We start from the raw sequence: 15,652 nt of genomic DNA, 5'->3' as shown, positions 1-15,652 counted from the left end.
CTCTTATTAGGTATGTGACCTTAGGAAATAACTTTGCCTCTCTGCCTTAGTTTCCTCCTTTGTAGACAGGTGATTATCATAGGGTGGTACCCACCTCTTTTTTTAACTATAATTTCTTTTTATTGTGGTAAAATTCATGTAAATTCAACATTTTAACCATTTTAAAGTGTAAAATTTATTGACATTTAGTACACTCACAGTCTTGTACAGTCGTCCCACCTATCTAGTTCCAGACTGTTTTCATCACCCCAAAAGGAAACCCGGTAGTGAGGGAGCACGCACTCAACTTTTCCCTTCCCCAGCCCCTGGCAACCACCAAGCTGCTTTCTGTCCCTTTGCATTTAGATATTCTGGATATTTCACATAAATGAACACATATAATATGTATCCTTTTGTGGCTGGCTTCTTTTCACTCAGCATAATGTGTTCAAGATTCGTGTGTGTGTGTGTGTGTGTGTGTGTGAGAACTTCATTTCTTTTTATGGCTGTATAATACTTCCCTGTATGACTATACCACATTTTGTTTATTCATTCGTCCCTTAATAGACATTTGGATTGTTTCCATTATTGCTGCTAGGAACATTCATGTGCCATTTTTGTTTGAACATCTGTTTTCTATTCTTTGGGTATATACCAAGAGTAGAATCGTCAGATCGTATAAAAATTTCATATAAGATTTTTTGAAGAACTGCCTCTACTTTATTTTGGGATGGGTACATGAAGCACTCAGCACTGTACCTGGCACAGAGCAGTAATAAAAAACACTTTTCATCTTCATTATCACATGCTAAGTGCCAGGTGCTCTTATAAACATTTTACTCTAGCAACACACTTCATCCACACTACCCTGTAAGGTAGATAAATTATGATTATTCCCATTTACAGAAGAGTACTGAGGCCCGAGGAGTTCTAAGTGATTTGTCCAAGGTGTTTAATGGCTCTTCTGACTCAGGCAGAGAAGGCCCAGGGGTGGGAGGTGGGAGCAGAGTGGAAGCCACAGGGAGGCCAGTTTCAGCTCAGTGGAAGGATGGCCTTCCTGTTACAACTTTACCTCTGTAGAGGAGCTGGTTCCAGCAGCAGTGAGCACTTTGTCCCTTGAGCTGTGTAGGCTAGATGTTGAGTGAGCCTTGAGGAGTTACTTGGCAGTGATCCCTGGGCACCAGCACCTCAGGGTCACAAGGAAGCGAAGTCATGGAGGGTGTGATGAGGACTCCCTGGTGGGCTCTGGGCTTTGGACCAGGCAGCTTGCACCTGTGGCTGGTTGAGACCCTGGGGGTTGGGCTGACCCTAGGCCTGAGTTCCCAGCCTTGGTCCTGCTGCCCAGTCATTTCTGACTCTCTTTTCCAAACTTTGCAGCCAGAGGGGCCACAGATGGTTCAGGCACAGGCCCTGGGGCTGGCTGAGAATCAGCCTGTGGCTGTGGTACAGTCGGTTCCTGGGGCACACCCTGTACCCATGTATGCCTACTCCATCAAAGACTCCTCCTGTAGAAAGGTAAGTTCTTCCCAGGCCCCACCTTCCCTCCTGAGGGCCCAGATCCCACCAGGCAGTAAGAGGTGGAGCTGGGTGAGAACCTAGACTTTAATCAGTACCTTGCTGTTGGCTGCCCTGTAAGGAGGTTCTCCTCTACTAAGAATGAGCTACTCCCTGGCAGTCAGAGGCCTGGTGGTCCGCAGGCAGGGCCAGTGTGCATGGCAGCTTGGGAGTGTGTTCTGTGTGGAGAGAGGCATTACTTGCATGGCAGATAGCAGAGGGAACAGCAGGAGTAAAGGGGGCAGCCACAGACCCCTGCTACCCAGGTCTAGGTCTCTGCCCACCACCCCAGGACCCCTGGAGGCTCCTTACCTGGCCCTGTGACTCCCCACTGCACAGGAGGTCTCCAACACAGCCACACCACAGAAGAGGAAGTCCTGCCAGACCGAGTGCCCCAGGAAAGTCATCAAGATGGAGTCTGAGGAGGAGAAGGAGGCCAGGTTGGCCCGGAGCTCCCTCGAGCAGCCCAGCACCTCCAGGGCAGTATCACCACCCCACCTGGATGGGCCCCCCAGCCCCGAGAGCCCCACCGTAGGAAATGAGGTCTTACCGCTTAACAGCAACCATGAGACTGGCGACTCTGGAGAGGCAGGTAGGGAAGTGGGGTTCAGCAGAGACAGAGGCCTACACGCTGCCCTCCAGAGGCTGGGTGGGGCCCCTTTCTGCATTCTGACTGCACCCAGAGAGCCCAAAGCCAACAGCACTCCCAATGTCCTGCTCTCAGCTGCCATGAAATGGGACAAGGAGAGCCCACGGTTTGCCTAGGGGGTGAGAATGGATACAGTTTATTTTACCATGTGCTTTGCTGGGATTCCAGTGTGGGGAGCAGGAGGGGCTTAAGCCCACAGATCCTTAGCTCCTTACCCCAACACACTCTTATAGAACCCAGCTCCATGCCTCTAGAGAGTGTGGGTCTCCCCAAGAAACATTTATTTGGTGGGTGCCTAGTATGCTCCCAGAGAGGACTTGGGTAAAGTCCACACCCATCAGTTCCCTAATTTCTCTGCAAAGGCCACCCATCTGAGGTACCTCATTTGTCCTAGACATCTTTTATGGACACTGCCAGACAGGGAGTCCTTGGGCATGAGTTAAGGTCAACCAGTAGAATTCTGGAATGTTCGAGACACGAGACAGTCCAGCTTTCTTTTCATTCTAGGTCACAGACCCTGACTCTGGTCACACACTGAGCCCTAACTGATATTCCTTATTCCCAGATACTATTGTTGATTCAAAAAGTTTTGTTTAACTAACTATAGGGTATCTTTTAGCTTGAACATCTCATGGGGCTGAGAATTGGGATAAAACAAAATGCTTCTTTAGGATCGCAAAAGGTTCCAAACCAGGTGATGCTTGTCAAGCCTCCTCTACTGGGAGCAAATTCTGCATTCAGAACCAGCAGCTAAACTAGTATTCAGAAGGCACAGCAGGCAGTCATGGAAAGCCACTTAGAATAAACAGATCTACAGGGACACACACGGTGACTGTTCATAACGCGCCTTGCAGGGCACATGTCGCCCACCCAGTCCACTGCCCTGGAAGGATTCCCGTGGGAATATGGGGCGGGGGTGGGCTGGGGTGGGGGGTGGATAGCGGGCATCCCCTACAGGGCCTAATGCCTCCGCTCCTAACCAGTTTCAGAAGAGCGCATCGTGGTGATCAGCAGCTCAGAAGACTCAGATGCTGAAAACTCGGTGAGTGGCCCAGAAGTCGGTTCTGGACTTCTGCCTCCCCTGTTTTCCAAGTCCCAGGGGTACAGCCACAGCAGGTGAGTCTCAGACTTGCCTTGCACCTGGGCAATTTTCCAGTGAGGTTGTAAGTCCTGAGCTGCCCTGAGGACAGTCTCCAAATGCCAGCTGTGGGCCTGGACTACCCCAGTCTCCCCTCCAGACCAGGGCAGTGGCCTTCAGTAACCATATGTTCTCTTCTGAAATGTGAATAGATTGCTTCCTTCCAGAGCCCTGTCTCTTTTCTGGACTACCCAGTGCCTTTGTTGGGATTGTCCTTATTCATTTCCTGTCCTCTGCGCCCTTAACAAGGAGGGTAGACAGCAGTGAGAGCCAGTGTGGGGGTGTGAGGGTATGGGACAGCACTGTACAGGGCCCAGGCAAGCAAGTTTTCACTCCATGTAAGAACTTTTTTAAAGCATCCTATAATGGAACAGTGGCTTTGTGAGTTGTGACCCTTCTGTCCCTGAGGCTTGTTAATGGAGGCTGGCCAGTTCCCTGTCCCAGGGAAAAGGGGATCTGAACAGAGTGAAAGTTTGGAGTGGGTGGCCCCCGAATCCCTTCCAGTCCTCAGTCTGAGGTTCTATATTGGAAAGCACATGGAGCCCATGGAGACTGCTGCACCACACCCCCCGCCAGCCCATCCCCTGCCGAGAGCGCGAGGAGCATCCCACCCTTGCCGGGCCTCCCGTCTGCCCAGTGGCACATGCCGCCCCCCGTCTTGGCCTCCCCACCATCCCACCAAGCAAGCTGTCGTCCCTGATGCCGAGTCTCCCAGCCAGCCTGCCAGGTGCCAGGAGCGTACTGTCATCCAACGTGGGATCAGCTACTTGTCTCGAGCACAAAGAGTCACCCGACTTCGCCACATCTTCCACTTGCCACTCAAAATGTATTGTACCCCCATGTGGACTTGTACTTCCCCTGCCACCACTCCAGCCACCACCCCGGCCATCACAGGGCATCCCAACCATCCTGCCAACCCTCAAGAATGTACCACCCCCCTCCAAAGGGCCAGCAGCGAACCCCGCCGGGCGCGAAGGGCAGGGCGGTCCCGTGGCCGCTCCCTCCGGGGATCCTCACGCGTAACCCAGTGGCTCAACAACTTCTTCTCTCTTCCTCTCTCCTCTGTGACTCCCCAGCTTGATGCCTCTCTCAGGGGGGGCAGGGCAGGAGGCAGAGTGCTCCGGATGCTTAGGGCAGGAATCTCCCAGGATTCTGACAGAACCCCTATGAAGAATCCCCAAATCCAGGTCCCACTGGAAGTCTCTCCAAATGCATTTTCTCCACTCCGCCCTCCAGAAAGTCCCTCCACCAGCTCAGCCACACCTCAGACAAGCCTCTGAGAACCCCGAGTGCCTCCCTCTACAGCTATTAGCCACCATCCTCTTGTGACCTTGTGGCCAACACCTATGCCCTACTTCTGCTTTTTCCATCCCCCTGCCTGGCCGGGTCCAGCCCACACACCTAAAGGCCTCCCACACAGTAGGTGTTCATACATCTTGATCAAGGAGTGAACAGTTGCATGGACTCTGGGCAGGGAGACCTAAGTCTTCTTCAGCCAAGAGGGCGTGACTGAGATTCAGGCCACCACTCCACATGCCTGGGCCTCTGCCCAAGAAAAGGAAGCTTTTCTCACCATCTGCACCTCCCACTGCCCCACCCCCTTACCCCAAGCCTTTACTCTAGGTCTCTGCCAGGACCTAAACCCATGAGAACAGGGGCTGTGTCAATCCCAAGGCCTGGCAGGTAAATATTTGTCTCAATAAATATTTGTTGAAAGATCACCCTTGCAAACCCTTCTTCCTTGACCAACAGAGTCCCTGCTGGACTTACCTCTTCCCTGCAGGTAGCTTTTGTCTCCTCCCGGCACTGAAAGTTGGTTCTCCTGTGGGGTTGCAATGTCCCTCTTTCCCGAAACCACATTCTGTGAGTGTCAGAGGTAGGAGATGTGGTCAAGAACCTCTGCCTCCTGGGCTGTTTCAGTCCCACCATCTGCTAAGACCTGTGCCTTTGAGGTTCCACGTCTCAAGATGAACCCCACTTCCCCCAGCTCATCTCAGGCATCCTCCTGCTTTCCCCACATAGAGAAGACTTTGGTACCTGCCTCCTAAGTTTTCTCTCCCTTCTTCTTGGGGGACTGCAGGTATCCATCACCCTGGCCTCTCCACTTTTTGAACTCAGGAGACTTCACCCCATGGCCACCCCCAGGACCTCACCAAGAACTGTCCATCTCTAAAATGATCCACTCAAGACTCTGACCATAGCCTCCTGACCCTTGAGCTCTCCAGTTACTTCCAGGACCTCTGCTCTCTCCCACCGAGCTCCTCCTGCCTTTGCTTCCCTCCAGCCAGCAAGGCCCACCATTACAGCCAATCTTGCATCCAGATCTCTTCACCCTGCCTCCCCGTGGTTTGTTAGTCCTGCCCTCAAAAAGCAATCTCGGAGGGATTCTCTAGCTTTGCCTTCTCTGCACTGCCACCTGGAGGCTGAATAGTGTTGGAGAAAAATCAACGGGGAAAACCACAAAGGATAGTCTCTAAGAATGTGCTTGTCCTGCCCACCCCCACAGCTCACCGCGTCTCCACTGCCCAAGCTCCACACCTTCATCCCCACCCTCATTCTCCGCACACGACCATACCCTCTGCCCCAGAGAGACGACGGGAGCCCTCACATAGCTAGTAGACATCTGCTATCCAATATCTAGTCACAGATTCACCTGACTCCATCACATTCTTCCCCAGTACCTTCTATTAGGATGGAGGGACATCTACTCTGGGACGCTCTCCTTCTGTCCTGGCCCCAGTCCTCCTGTCTTTTGGGGAGCCTCCCCCTACCTCCCCATCCTCATCTGCATCTTCAAATACTTCCAATTCCTTATGAGCTAAACATGCTGAAGGAAGTCTTTTCCCTTCAGAACCTCCCCATTTCCAGCCCCTCGGCCCTCTTTCCTCACCCCACTTCCCTGCTCTCCCCACCATGCCAGTGAAACCTGCCCACCAGCACCGGGGTAACCTCCCCGGGTAGCCTCCAAGTCCAGGGGTCACCTTCAGTTCTTACTCTTGACCAGCATCAAACCCTCCCTGAGAGACTGCTTCCCCTGGGATCAGGAGGTCTTCCTCCTGCAGCCTGGCTGCTCCTCCTCACTCTCCTTCAAGGTCTTTTCCTTTAAATGTTGTTCTTACAGCTTTGGTTCTTAGCCCTCTTCTCTTTTAGTCTATGTACTCTCCTGTGATCTCAGTCGGGCCTGTGGCTTCTTATACTGCCCTGGAGCTGCCGATGCCAGACCAGTACAGCTAGCAGCCCTCCCCCGGGTGCACTCGAGTGCCCCATAGAGAAACCTCAAACTCATTTCCTTCTCTCAGTAAATTGCACCATCTGCCCAGTTACACAAGCTGAGATCCCAAAGCCGCCAGGGACACCTCTTCCTATTATTCCTCACAGCCAATCCATTTTTAAGTCTTGTCGTTCTGTGTTCTAAATTTCTCTGAAATCTGGGCACTTCTTTCCATCCCATAACCTTGATAAAATTAAAGCAAAACTGAGTCTTGGTGGAGGTAGAATCCTGGGAAGGAAACAGAGAAAAGGACTGGATGCCAGTCGTCTTACCAGACTTCCTCAGAGTCAAGTGGAAGAACTGACACCAGCCAAGTTTGGGTGGTGGGAATGTCAGTCTAATCCTCAGATGTCAGCAAGGAGCTAGGTGATGCCTGAGGTTAATCAAGGGAGGAGGGAGAAGCACGTTGCAGGTTATGAAGACTTGAACATTGAGAAGTAGCTGCTCACCTTTGAGGCTAGGTCTGGAGCGAAAGCCAGAGAACCACTGCTTTGATGTAGTTATTCTTCAGACACACAGGTTTTAAATTAACCATGACGGGAGTTCCAAACTTTCTTTAAAAGAAAACAAATTAGGTCCCCCTGGTACATTTCTCACCCATCTTCAGTGCCGTTTCCAGACCCTTGGTTCCCCTAGAGTACCTGCAGCAGCTTGGAGGGAGGGGGCAGGACGACATTCCCTGGGTGCTCCAGGCTCCTGTATTCACATGTCCTCCCCTCTTTGTGACCTTGAACCGACCTTCCAGTGAGTGACAGTTGTAAAATACTGGCCTGCTAAGATACTGCATTTTCCAAATGTACCAGGGCCTGTGCCCCCACCACGACCCCCTACTCGGGCTGCAGCTGTGTCAGTTGCGGGACTCCAGGCATGTCTGGGGGGCTCTGGTGCAGGCCTGCTGGGCTCTGGGAGAGACTGCGTGAGCAGGAGGGGCACTCTGAAAGAGACCTCGCCCCTGCTGGACGAGGCGGTGGAGCTGTAGTGAGGTGGAGGGTGAGACCCAGGCCTGATGGTCGACCTAGGGAGAGGACTATGATTAAAAACAAGAGTAGGTCAGCAGTGCCTCTACTGTAGGCCCTGTGTTAGGATCCAAGGCAGAAAAAGATAGGTGTTCTCACCACTCTTGCGACAGATGACTGGCCCCAGGGCCTGGCAGCAGCAGGACCAAGTAGAAGCAGGAGGGGACTTTGTCAAGAGGGCAGCCACTGGCAGAAGTGGCAGTGGTAACCGGCAGTGAACGGAAGGCCTGTAGGAAGCAGCTGACCCAGAGGAGGGACACTGATGCTGGTGAGTGTGTGTATCAGATTTTAAAAAGTGCTCAGCTGAGAAGATCAGAGCCACATCCCCTGAGAGGCAGCAGCCGCCTGTGAAAGGGCTGGAGCAGTGAGCAGAGGGCAGTGGGGGCCACAGGCTCGCTAATAGTGTGGTTCGGTTCACAGACACATGTGAGGTATCTCCGGGGGCCTTCCAGACTTTGCAAGAGCTGGGATTTTATATCTGCAAAAACCAGCAATGAATGTCTTGCCAAACTGATCCCAGCTGTTGCTTAACCTCAGATGCTAAGAAAGTCCCTCAGGAGCTGGGACTCTTGATAAGCAATAATGACAGATACTAGGTAGATATCTTCAGGTGATGGATACTGAATATCAAAGGGTTTAGCCCGACTGGCTGATGACCAAACATGGACTCAATCAGTAATTAGGACAGTCGTTCTCAACCCTGCCTGACACCATGATCACTTGGAGTTTTACCAATGACAAATTCCTAGGTCCCACCCCCAGAGATCCTAAATGAATCGGTCTGTGGTATAGACTGGGCATCACAAGTATTTCAAGCTGCTAATGCAGAGCCAAAGAAGAGAACCCTGAGAGAACGGGGGGATTCAGTTACACATCTGCGTCAGAGAAATGCTCAGATGTGTATGATCGGCCTTGACTGGAGGTGAGATGTATCTCCTGGGATATGACCCAGCAGGGGAGAGGAGAGCTGGATCTTCCCAGATAAACCTCCTAGACCTTTGGAAGGTGATTAAGATGTCAACCTAGCTGCTTCCTATGAGTACCCTTGGTATGGCTGTTGGACCTGCTGGGTTGAGTTGGAATGCAGCCAGCCTGCTAAGTTGACCTGTGATGAAAATAAGTGAAATACAGCTCGTGAACCAGATTGCGTATGCAGCCTGAAAAAAATCCTGGATTTCTTACGGCTCAGTCTAAGAAACACAGTCCATTAGCCAAGTATAATAAAGAAATTACAGTATATTTACTTGCATCTTTCAAAGACTATTGAAGGGGATCCAACAGATAACTCGCAGCAGCACTTCTTAAATTCCTTTTCCACTTTCCTTCAGCTCTCATCATCTCCACTCTCTACACCCTCAAAATGTTTTCCCATTGTTCACTTTCCAGTCCTTGCACATGGAATCTCATCTCTCCCTACTCCATTTCTGCCTGCATTTCTTTCCCTGACAAGCAAACCTCCGCTTTTTCCAGGGAAAGGCCCTTTCCTGGGTGCCTGGGTGCTGGTCTCTACCACTGTCACTCTCTCTCTGCTCCGCCACCCACTCAGTCATCCTGATGTGGAACAAGGCTGAGGCCTAGGGGTGGAACATGAGGGTTTTCCTTAGCGAGCGGGGATGGAAAGATGTTTTGTGCCAGAGCTTTTTTTATGTGCTGATTGCTTTTCTGTTAAACCTGAGTCTTTAGAAAAGTCTTTTTAAAATGTGCCAGTATATCTTTGGGAGGGAGAATTGAGTTTACAACTAGCTAGATTTCAGTGGAAGGTGTTCCAGTGAGACCAGCCCCACAACGAAGCCACACTTTATAAAAGTCCCCAACGGCAAGAGGGATCTGGGAGGAAGAAGAGTCAGGGCTGGGAGATCCAACCCCGCTCCACTGACAAGCTCAGTGGAAAGGGGATGTGCTTTTTATCAAGGGAGCTAGTAGGCTCCTCAGTAAGTTCAGGACAAAGGACACTTCCATGACTATAAAAGAGAAAATGGCCCCAGGACAAGGGGAGGCTCTAAAAATGAGGTTCTGGTGGCCATCATAAATGACTCTAGTATAAAGATGGGGGAGTTAGCCTAAAGATGCAGCTGTGCCACTCTCCAGGGAGCTTAACTTTTGGAAGAGAATATCTGAAGAGAAGATTCTGGCTTTAAAGCCTGAAGAGACACAGCAGAAGGAAGGAGACAGGTGGAAACTCTCAGGGCCACAGCAAGATCTTTTGAAGTTATGTTTGGAGAAAAAAGAAGAAGGAAGAATAGAAAGCCCAGTGTGCCATGTTAGTGAGTAGCAGGAGTCAGCCGAGGGGATAAATCTTCAGCCATTGGCGAGAAGAAGCTGAGGCCCAGGGGAGGACATAGCAAGGGGAGTCCAGCTCTCCACCAGCCCGAGTACAAGAACGCCAAGGCCTTATGAACAAAACAGCTCCTGGAGTCTGGAAAAAGAAAAGCACTGGTTTCTCCCATCAGGGAAGAAGGTGGAGTCTTCGGTGCACCAGCTAGCAACTTCACGGAAGATGCTGTAGAACAGTGGTCCCCAACATTTTTGGCACCAGGGACTGGTGCTCCTGTGAGAATCTAATGCCTGATGATGTGAGGTGGAGCTGAGGTGGTCATGCTAGCGCTGGGGAGCGGCTGCAAATGCAGATGAAGCTTCACTCACTTGCCCGCTGCTCACCTCCTGCTGTGCGGCCCAGTTCCTAACAGGACCCATACAAAACAAGACATGTAAAATAAGCCTTGGACCATGGCTGATTCAAGGGTACTGATATGCAAGGCACTTGACAAAGTCTCTTATTATTCTGTCTAAAGCTCCAGAACTCACAAGCTTCTCTAAGCGAAACCAGCTCTGGATGGATTCCTAGGGAATGTCTGTTTCTATCGATGACTTGGAGGAAGTTGGTGAACCTGGCGTAGGGCTGTGAAATGCAGTTAAAGTAAAACTCAGCCATTCCTAGGAAAATCCAGCACATTTTACCTGTGGTTAGTAATGACTTTGCTCTTGGCCAAAGTTTTGTTCAAACAAGTGTTTTACCTGGAGAGTAGAAAGGGCCTAGGAGAATATCTAGGCCAGAGACATTAGTCAGAAACCAGGGTTCATGGAGGCCTCAGACGGCCCCAGGTGAGGCTAACTCCATCAACTGGCTAGAGCCAGTCCGTAGGAGAAAAGCCTAAGACCTGCTCTATCTAGACTGCATCCTAGCAGTGCCTCCAGCCAGCTCTAGGACACTGGCCATGTTCCTTTCCTCCTGGTCTCTGTCTAATGTTCACAGGTGACAATCACAGGAGATTCTGAGCAGGCCACCAAAGACTGTGCAGATGACAAGCCGTTAACTATGTTATAAGAGGCTGTGTCCTTGGGAGCCAGGTTCTTCTCCCACCTCAAGGCCTTTCAAACTGTTCTTGCCTTGGTGCCGGGGAAAACAGAAGAAACATGAACTGGGGCTAGGAGGAGGGAACCTCATGTCAAACCTCAGCTGTTTCTCTGGAAGGGGCCAGGAGTGAGTGCTCAGCCCGGAGGAGCCCAGGCCTCAGCCTTTCCTAAGCAGCTGGTTCCTGGATGCTACGTGACAGGGCCTCCAGGCTCTGAGCTTTCTCCCTCCCCTGCTCTCACTGCTGGGCTCTGTGTGTCCACCTAGATGTGGTGTCCTAGGGGCTGAACGGTCCTCTCCCTTCTCTTTGTGTAGGACACTGGGACCTTGGCTGGCTTTGGGGACAAAAAGAGCCAGGCTCCTGGCCCCTTCCAGAGAAACATCTGGGGTTCAAGATGAGGATCCTTCCTCTTATCCCTGGTTCATACTTTTTCTGAGTCTGCTCAGAGTGAGGAACAGACACCTTCAGCCCTACCCACCATAGCACTGGGCCCTCCCGCCAGTTTCTGCACCCAGCACTACTCACCCCTGCGTACAGTCTCTTACGTGTTCACTTTCACACACACTGTATCAACACAGGTTCACAAATTCACACCCCCTGTGCACACCTAGATGCACATGCACACACACTTGCCCACATGCTCTCATCCTGACCCTTCCTCACTAATACATGTGCACTGGTTGACACACACGGCCCGCACACATGCACATACACATCTATGTCTTTTTATGCACACACATTCTCGTGCACATGCACTCACCTAAACAAATACTTTCTCTTTCCCAATAACGTGCCCTCCATCATGTGCATGCACATGTTTTGGCCACACCAGCTTGCTCTGTTCCCACACACACTTACGCACACACAACACCCCTGCTCACCGGCACATGCTCACATTACCAGTATGCTCCCTCTCGCTCTCCGGACCCCTGACTTGTTGGCTTTCCTGTGTTTCAGTCCTTCCAAGAGATGGATGGCAGCAGCAGCGAGTCCAGTGACCTTCAGCTGGAGAGCCCCAACTCCCTCGGGGTCTTGAACGACAGCCTCGCCGACCCCCAAGCAGAAGACAGGCCCCTGGTTTTCTTTGATCTCAAGATTGATAATGAAAGTGGGTTCTCCGGTAGCCTTCCCCATCCCTCTCTAGCTTAGTCTCTACGTTCCCAAGATAAGTGTAGGCAGAGCCATCTGCAAGGTCCAAGGGAGCCCTGAGCTCTGGCCAACGTCCGCAGCCAGAGAAGGGGCAGAGCACTGTGTCTCCCCTGGGACTCCCAGGCGTACCACTTGGTTGTTTGAATAAGGACAGCTGCCTCGACTAGTGCCTGAAAGTGTGAGGCAAGCACCTCCATGAGTTCACCTCTGATGAGCGCTTCTCTTAGCCTTGGGAAGACATCTCTAAACAGAACCACAGTACAGGAAGTCACAGCTATGAGACCAGCAACCCAAGCCAGTCCTTGGGCTGTGACTGCACATTTCTGAGTACAAGGCCCATTCCACAGGGGTCTGCACAGGGAGGCCAGCGGAGCCGAAGTCACAGAGAGATATGACCTCTTCTCCCAGAAGCCCCTCAACTCCTGCAGTGCTTGCCTGGGCCCTGCCCTGGGGCACAGACTCGGCCTAGGGCAAGCCTAGGCAGCTAGAAGCAGCAGGTGTTTCCGCAGGAAAGGGAAGTCACTTGCAGACCTCACAGAAGGCTCTGGGCCACACTTCGAGTGCAGTAGATTGAGCAGGCGTGCTGTTGGTCTCAGGGCTCCAACTGGCTGGGAGCCTTAGCTAAGTGGCTAATGGGATTAGAGGCTAGGGGCAGGGAGCGGAGGGCTAGGTATAGAGACAGAAGACAGAAGGGACCTGGATCTAAAGGATTTGGTGAACTCAGGGGCAGGTAGCAGGGGAGCTGGACTCCCTGCAGGTGATCAAAGGGCATTTGAGGGCAGCCGACCTCGTTCTGTCCTCACCAGCAGAGCCAGGGTCAGAGCTGCATTTGGAGGCTAATGTCTGGTTCTGAAGGCAGCAGGTCCGAAGGTGGGGTCTCTGGACGGTGGGTCGGCAGCCCTGGAGGTCCCCACTCCTACCCAGTGCCTCCTGTGCCTCTGGGGTCTCACCGTGCCCTTCTCTCCTGCCCAGCTCAGCAGATTAGCCAACTGGCAGCAGTGAACCAGAAAAGCAAGTTCCGAGTGCTCATCCAGCCTGAGGCCTTCGGCATATACTCCAAGGCAGTCTCCCTGGAGGTGGGGCTGCATCACTTCCTCCGCTTCCTGAGCTCCATGTGCCGCCCTGTCTTGGCCTGCTATAAGCTGTGGGGGCCCAGCCTCCCCTACTTCTTCCGGGCCCTGGAGGACATGAATAGGCTGTGGGAGTTCCAGGAGGCCATCTCGGGCTTCCTGGCCATCTTGCCCGTCATCCGGGAGTATATGCCCGGGGCCAGCAGCTTCAAACTCAAGAGTCTAGCCAAGACCTACCTGGCGAGAAACATGAGCGAACGTAGCGCCCTGGCCGCCGTGCTGACCATGCGTGACCTATGCCGCCTCCTCGAGGTCTCCTTTGGCCGCCAGATGGCCCAGCACACCTATTCCTTCAGCAGCCTGCAGTGCTTCACATCCCTGCAGCCCCTGGTACAGGCAGCAGTCCTGACACGTGTCGAGGCCCGCCTCCTGGCCCTCCACAACGTGAGTTTTGTGGAGCTGCTGACTGCACACCGCCGTGACCCACAGTGGGGCTTGAAGAAGTATAGCCGCTACCTGCAGGCCACCTCATTGCCTCCTGCCCAGTCTGTTCTCAGCCTGCAGGCTCTAAGCACCTACTTCAAAGATCTGTTGGAGGGGCCGGCCTTGGCACAGGCAGAAGGCACCTCTACTCCTCTCACTGCCCACAGCTTGGGTGAAAGGGCCTCCCAGCAGAGCTGAGAGAACGGGATGACTGGCTTGGAATCTCTGGGGGCAGAGAGGGATGGGGTCCCTGGACCAGGCCCCACCCATCATAGCATTTCAAGTTCCTAGTCCCCAGTACCCAGGTGGCATTCGGTCCAGAATCATTTCTCCTTCTTTGGGACCAAAATCCCCTTCTCTAAAAACCCTACAGAGAAGATCTGGGGCCACCAGATCCTCTGTGCAGGCCCTGGGCGCACCGGTGGGTTAACTCACCAGACCCCTGGCCCCTACCTTCTGGGAGCCAGACCAAGGAGGTCCTGGGTGAAGACAGCCTCTGAGCTCTCTAAGTGGCCCCCATCTTGCCCCAGTCACCTGACTTGCCACTTCCATGGGTATCCTTGCAGCTCCTCCTTGACCCCTGGCCACTGCCCAGGGGACCTGCTGACCACTCCCATGGACACTGCCTGCAACACCGGTGGTACCACAGATACCCAAAGTGCCTTTCAAGCCAAACTGCTCTTCATGAGCTGGGGCTCTCCCAGCCTCTGCCTGCCTGGAGGCTGGCCCTCTGTTCACTTCCCCCTGGAGCATTTTCATCTCCAAAGGGCCCTCACAGCTGCAGAGACGGAAGTTGCCATGCCATGCCTGTCCCCACTTTCAAAGTCTGACCCCTCCCTCCATGCTTGCTTCCTTCCTCTTGGCCACACAAATACCTCCCCTTAGTCGAGGCTTTGCTCTTTGATCTTCAGGCCACCAACCCATCCCAGCATGGCCTTTTGCTCTGTCTGCAATGCCCACCTCAGCCCTCCCAAGGAATATCCTCCAGCCAGTGCTGCTCTCTGTATAGTACAGGGACCCACACATTGGCTTCTCCTGACAGCCTCTACCCCAGGCCTCTGGAATCAGACTCTCTGGAGTGGGGCTCAGCAAGCTGTTTAGTTTAACAGGTTCTCCAGATGATTTTGATGCCCACTAAGTTCCAGAACCATTGCTGTGTAGACTGTTCCTCAAACGAGAAGCAGTGTGGAGTATCTGAGAAAGTCCTGGCCCTGGCACCAACTGTGTTAATTAGATGTGACCTAGGAAAGGGCCCCTTCCTGAGCTCCCATGTCCCCACCCATAAAATGGGCTGGTTGGCCAAGATAGTCTCAGAGTCCAATTCATCTCTGCCATTCTGGGGCTTTAGGAATGGACAACAGGCCACTGAGGCAGTGGACAAGATGGTTTCCTTCTTGAACCCTAGCTCCCAGCCCTAAACTAAGGTCCCCAACCTTGTGCTCACACCAGAGATCAGTAGCAGAACACAGGCAGGTCAGGGTCATCCCCTCTGACTAGCAGAACCACTGTCCCCTTCCCTGCTCCCATCCTTCTTCCTCAGCTCCCTGCTTCTGGGGCACAGCCCAGAACCCCAACCTCTATGGCCTCAGCTTTCATGTGGATGAAGGGCGTGCGCCCACACCTCAGCCCTGATCCAGTGGGTGCCCTGAAGACCCACTAAGGAATTACATAGTATCTTGCTACCATGGCAGGAGTGCTGGTTATAACAGCACCAATGCATTTAAAATAAGATTCTGATTTAAAGCAGGTGCTGCCTCTGAAGCTGGTGGGAACAGACTGATGGGGAGAAGGCAGGGCGGGATGTAACTGTGATGAGTCTTGTCCTGGCAGCTGCAAGGCATCCTCACCCTGGACTGAGCAGTGCTCACTGATTTCTAGCCCCACAACGCTTGCTTTCTTCCGACGTAGCCAATCACAGGCTTTATAACATAATGCTGTTCTGCCCTCTCTCCACTTTCACAGCCTTTAATAAAGATGTGAATCTTCAAAA

The 15,652-nt window shown here is 52.6% G+C and overlaps 1 protein-coding gene across 8 annotated transcripts in view; it reads left to right on the top strand.

Moving 5' to 3' along the window:
• The window catches only part of PML (promyelocytic leukemia), a 39,570-nt gene extending 23,918 nt beyond the window's left edge, over positions 1–15,652 (top strand). For 3 of the 8 annotated variants that reach the window (XM_025040395.1, XM_025040394.1, XM_006922637.3), the window contains 5 exons: positions 1,357–1,494; positions 1,873–2,125; positions 3,166–3,224; positions 11,918–12,068; positions 13,082–15,652. In XM_025040395.1, coding sequence (XP_024896163.1) covers positions 1,357–1,494; positions 1,873–2,125; positions 3,166–3,224; positions 11,918–12,068; positions 13,082–13,860 — 1,380 coding nt within the window. In that variant the 3' untranslated portion in view covers positions 13,861–15,652. Of the gene's footprint in view, positions 1–1,356; positions 1,495–1,872; positions 2,126–3,165; positions 3,225–3,853; positions 5,042–11,917; positions 12,069–13,081 lie in introns of those variants that run through there. The other 5 variants (XM_025040396.1, XM_006922639.3, XM_025040397.1 and 2 more) reach the window with 4 other exon arrangements.

Source organism: Pteropus alecto, unplaced genomic scaffold (genome assembly GCF_000325575.1).
Source record: "Pteropus alecto unplaced genomic scaffold, ASM32557v1 scaffold38, whole genome shotgun sequence".
Lineage (NCBI taxonomy): Eukaryota > Metazoa > Chordata > Mammalia > Chiroptera > Pteropodidae > Pteropus > Pteropus alecto.
The sequence above is the reverse complement of the archived record's forward strand: the minus strand, read 5'-3'. Positions and strand labels throughout refer to the sequence as shown.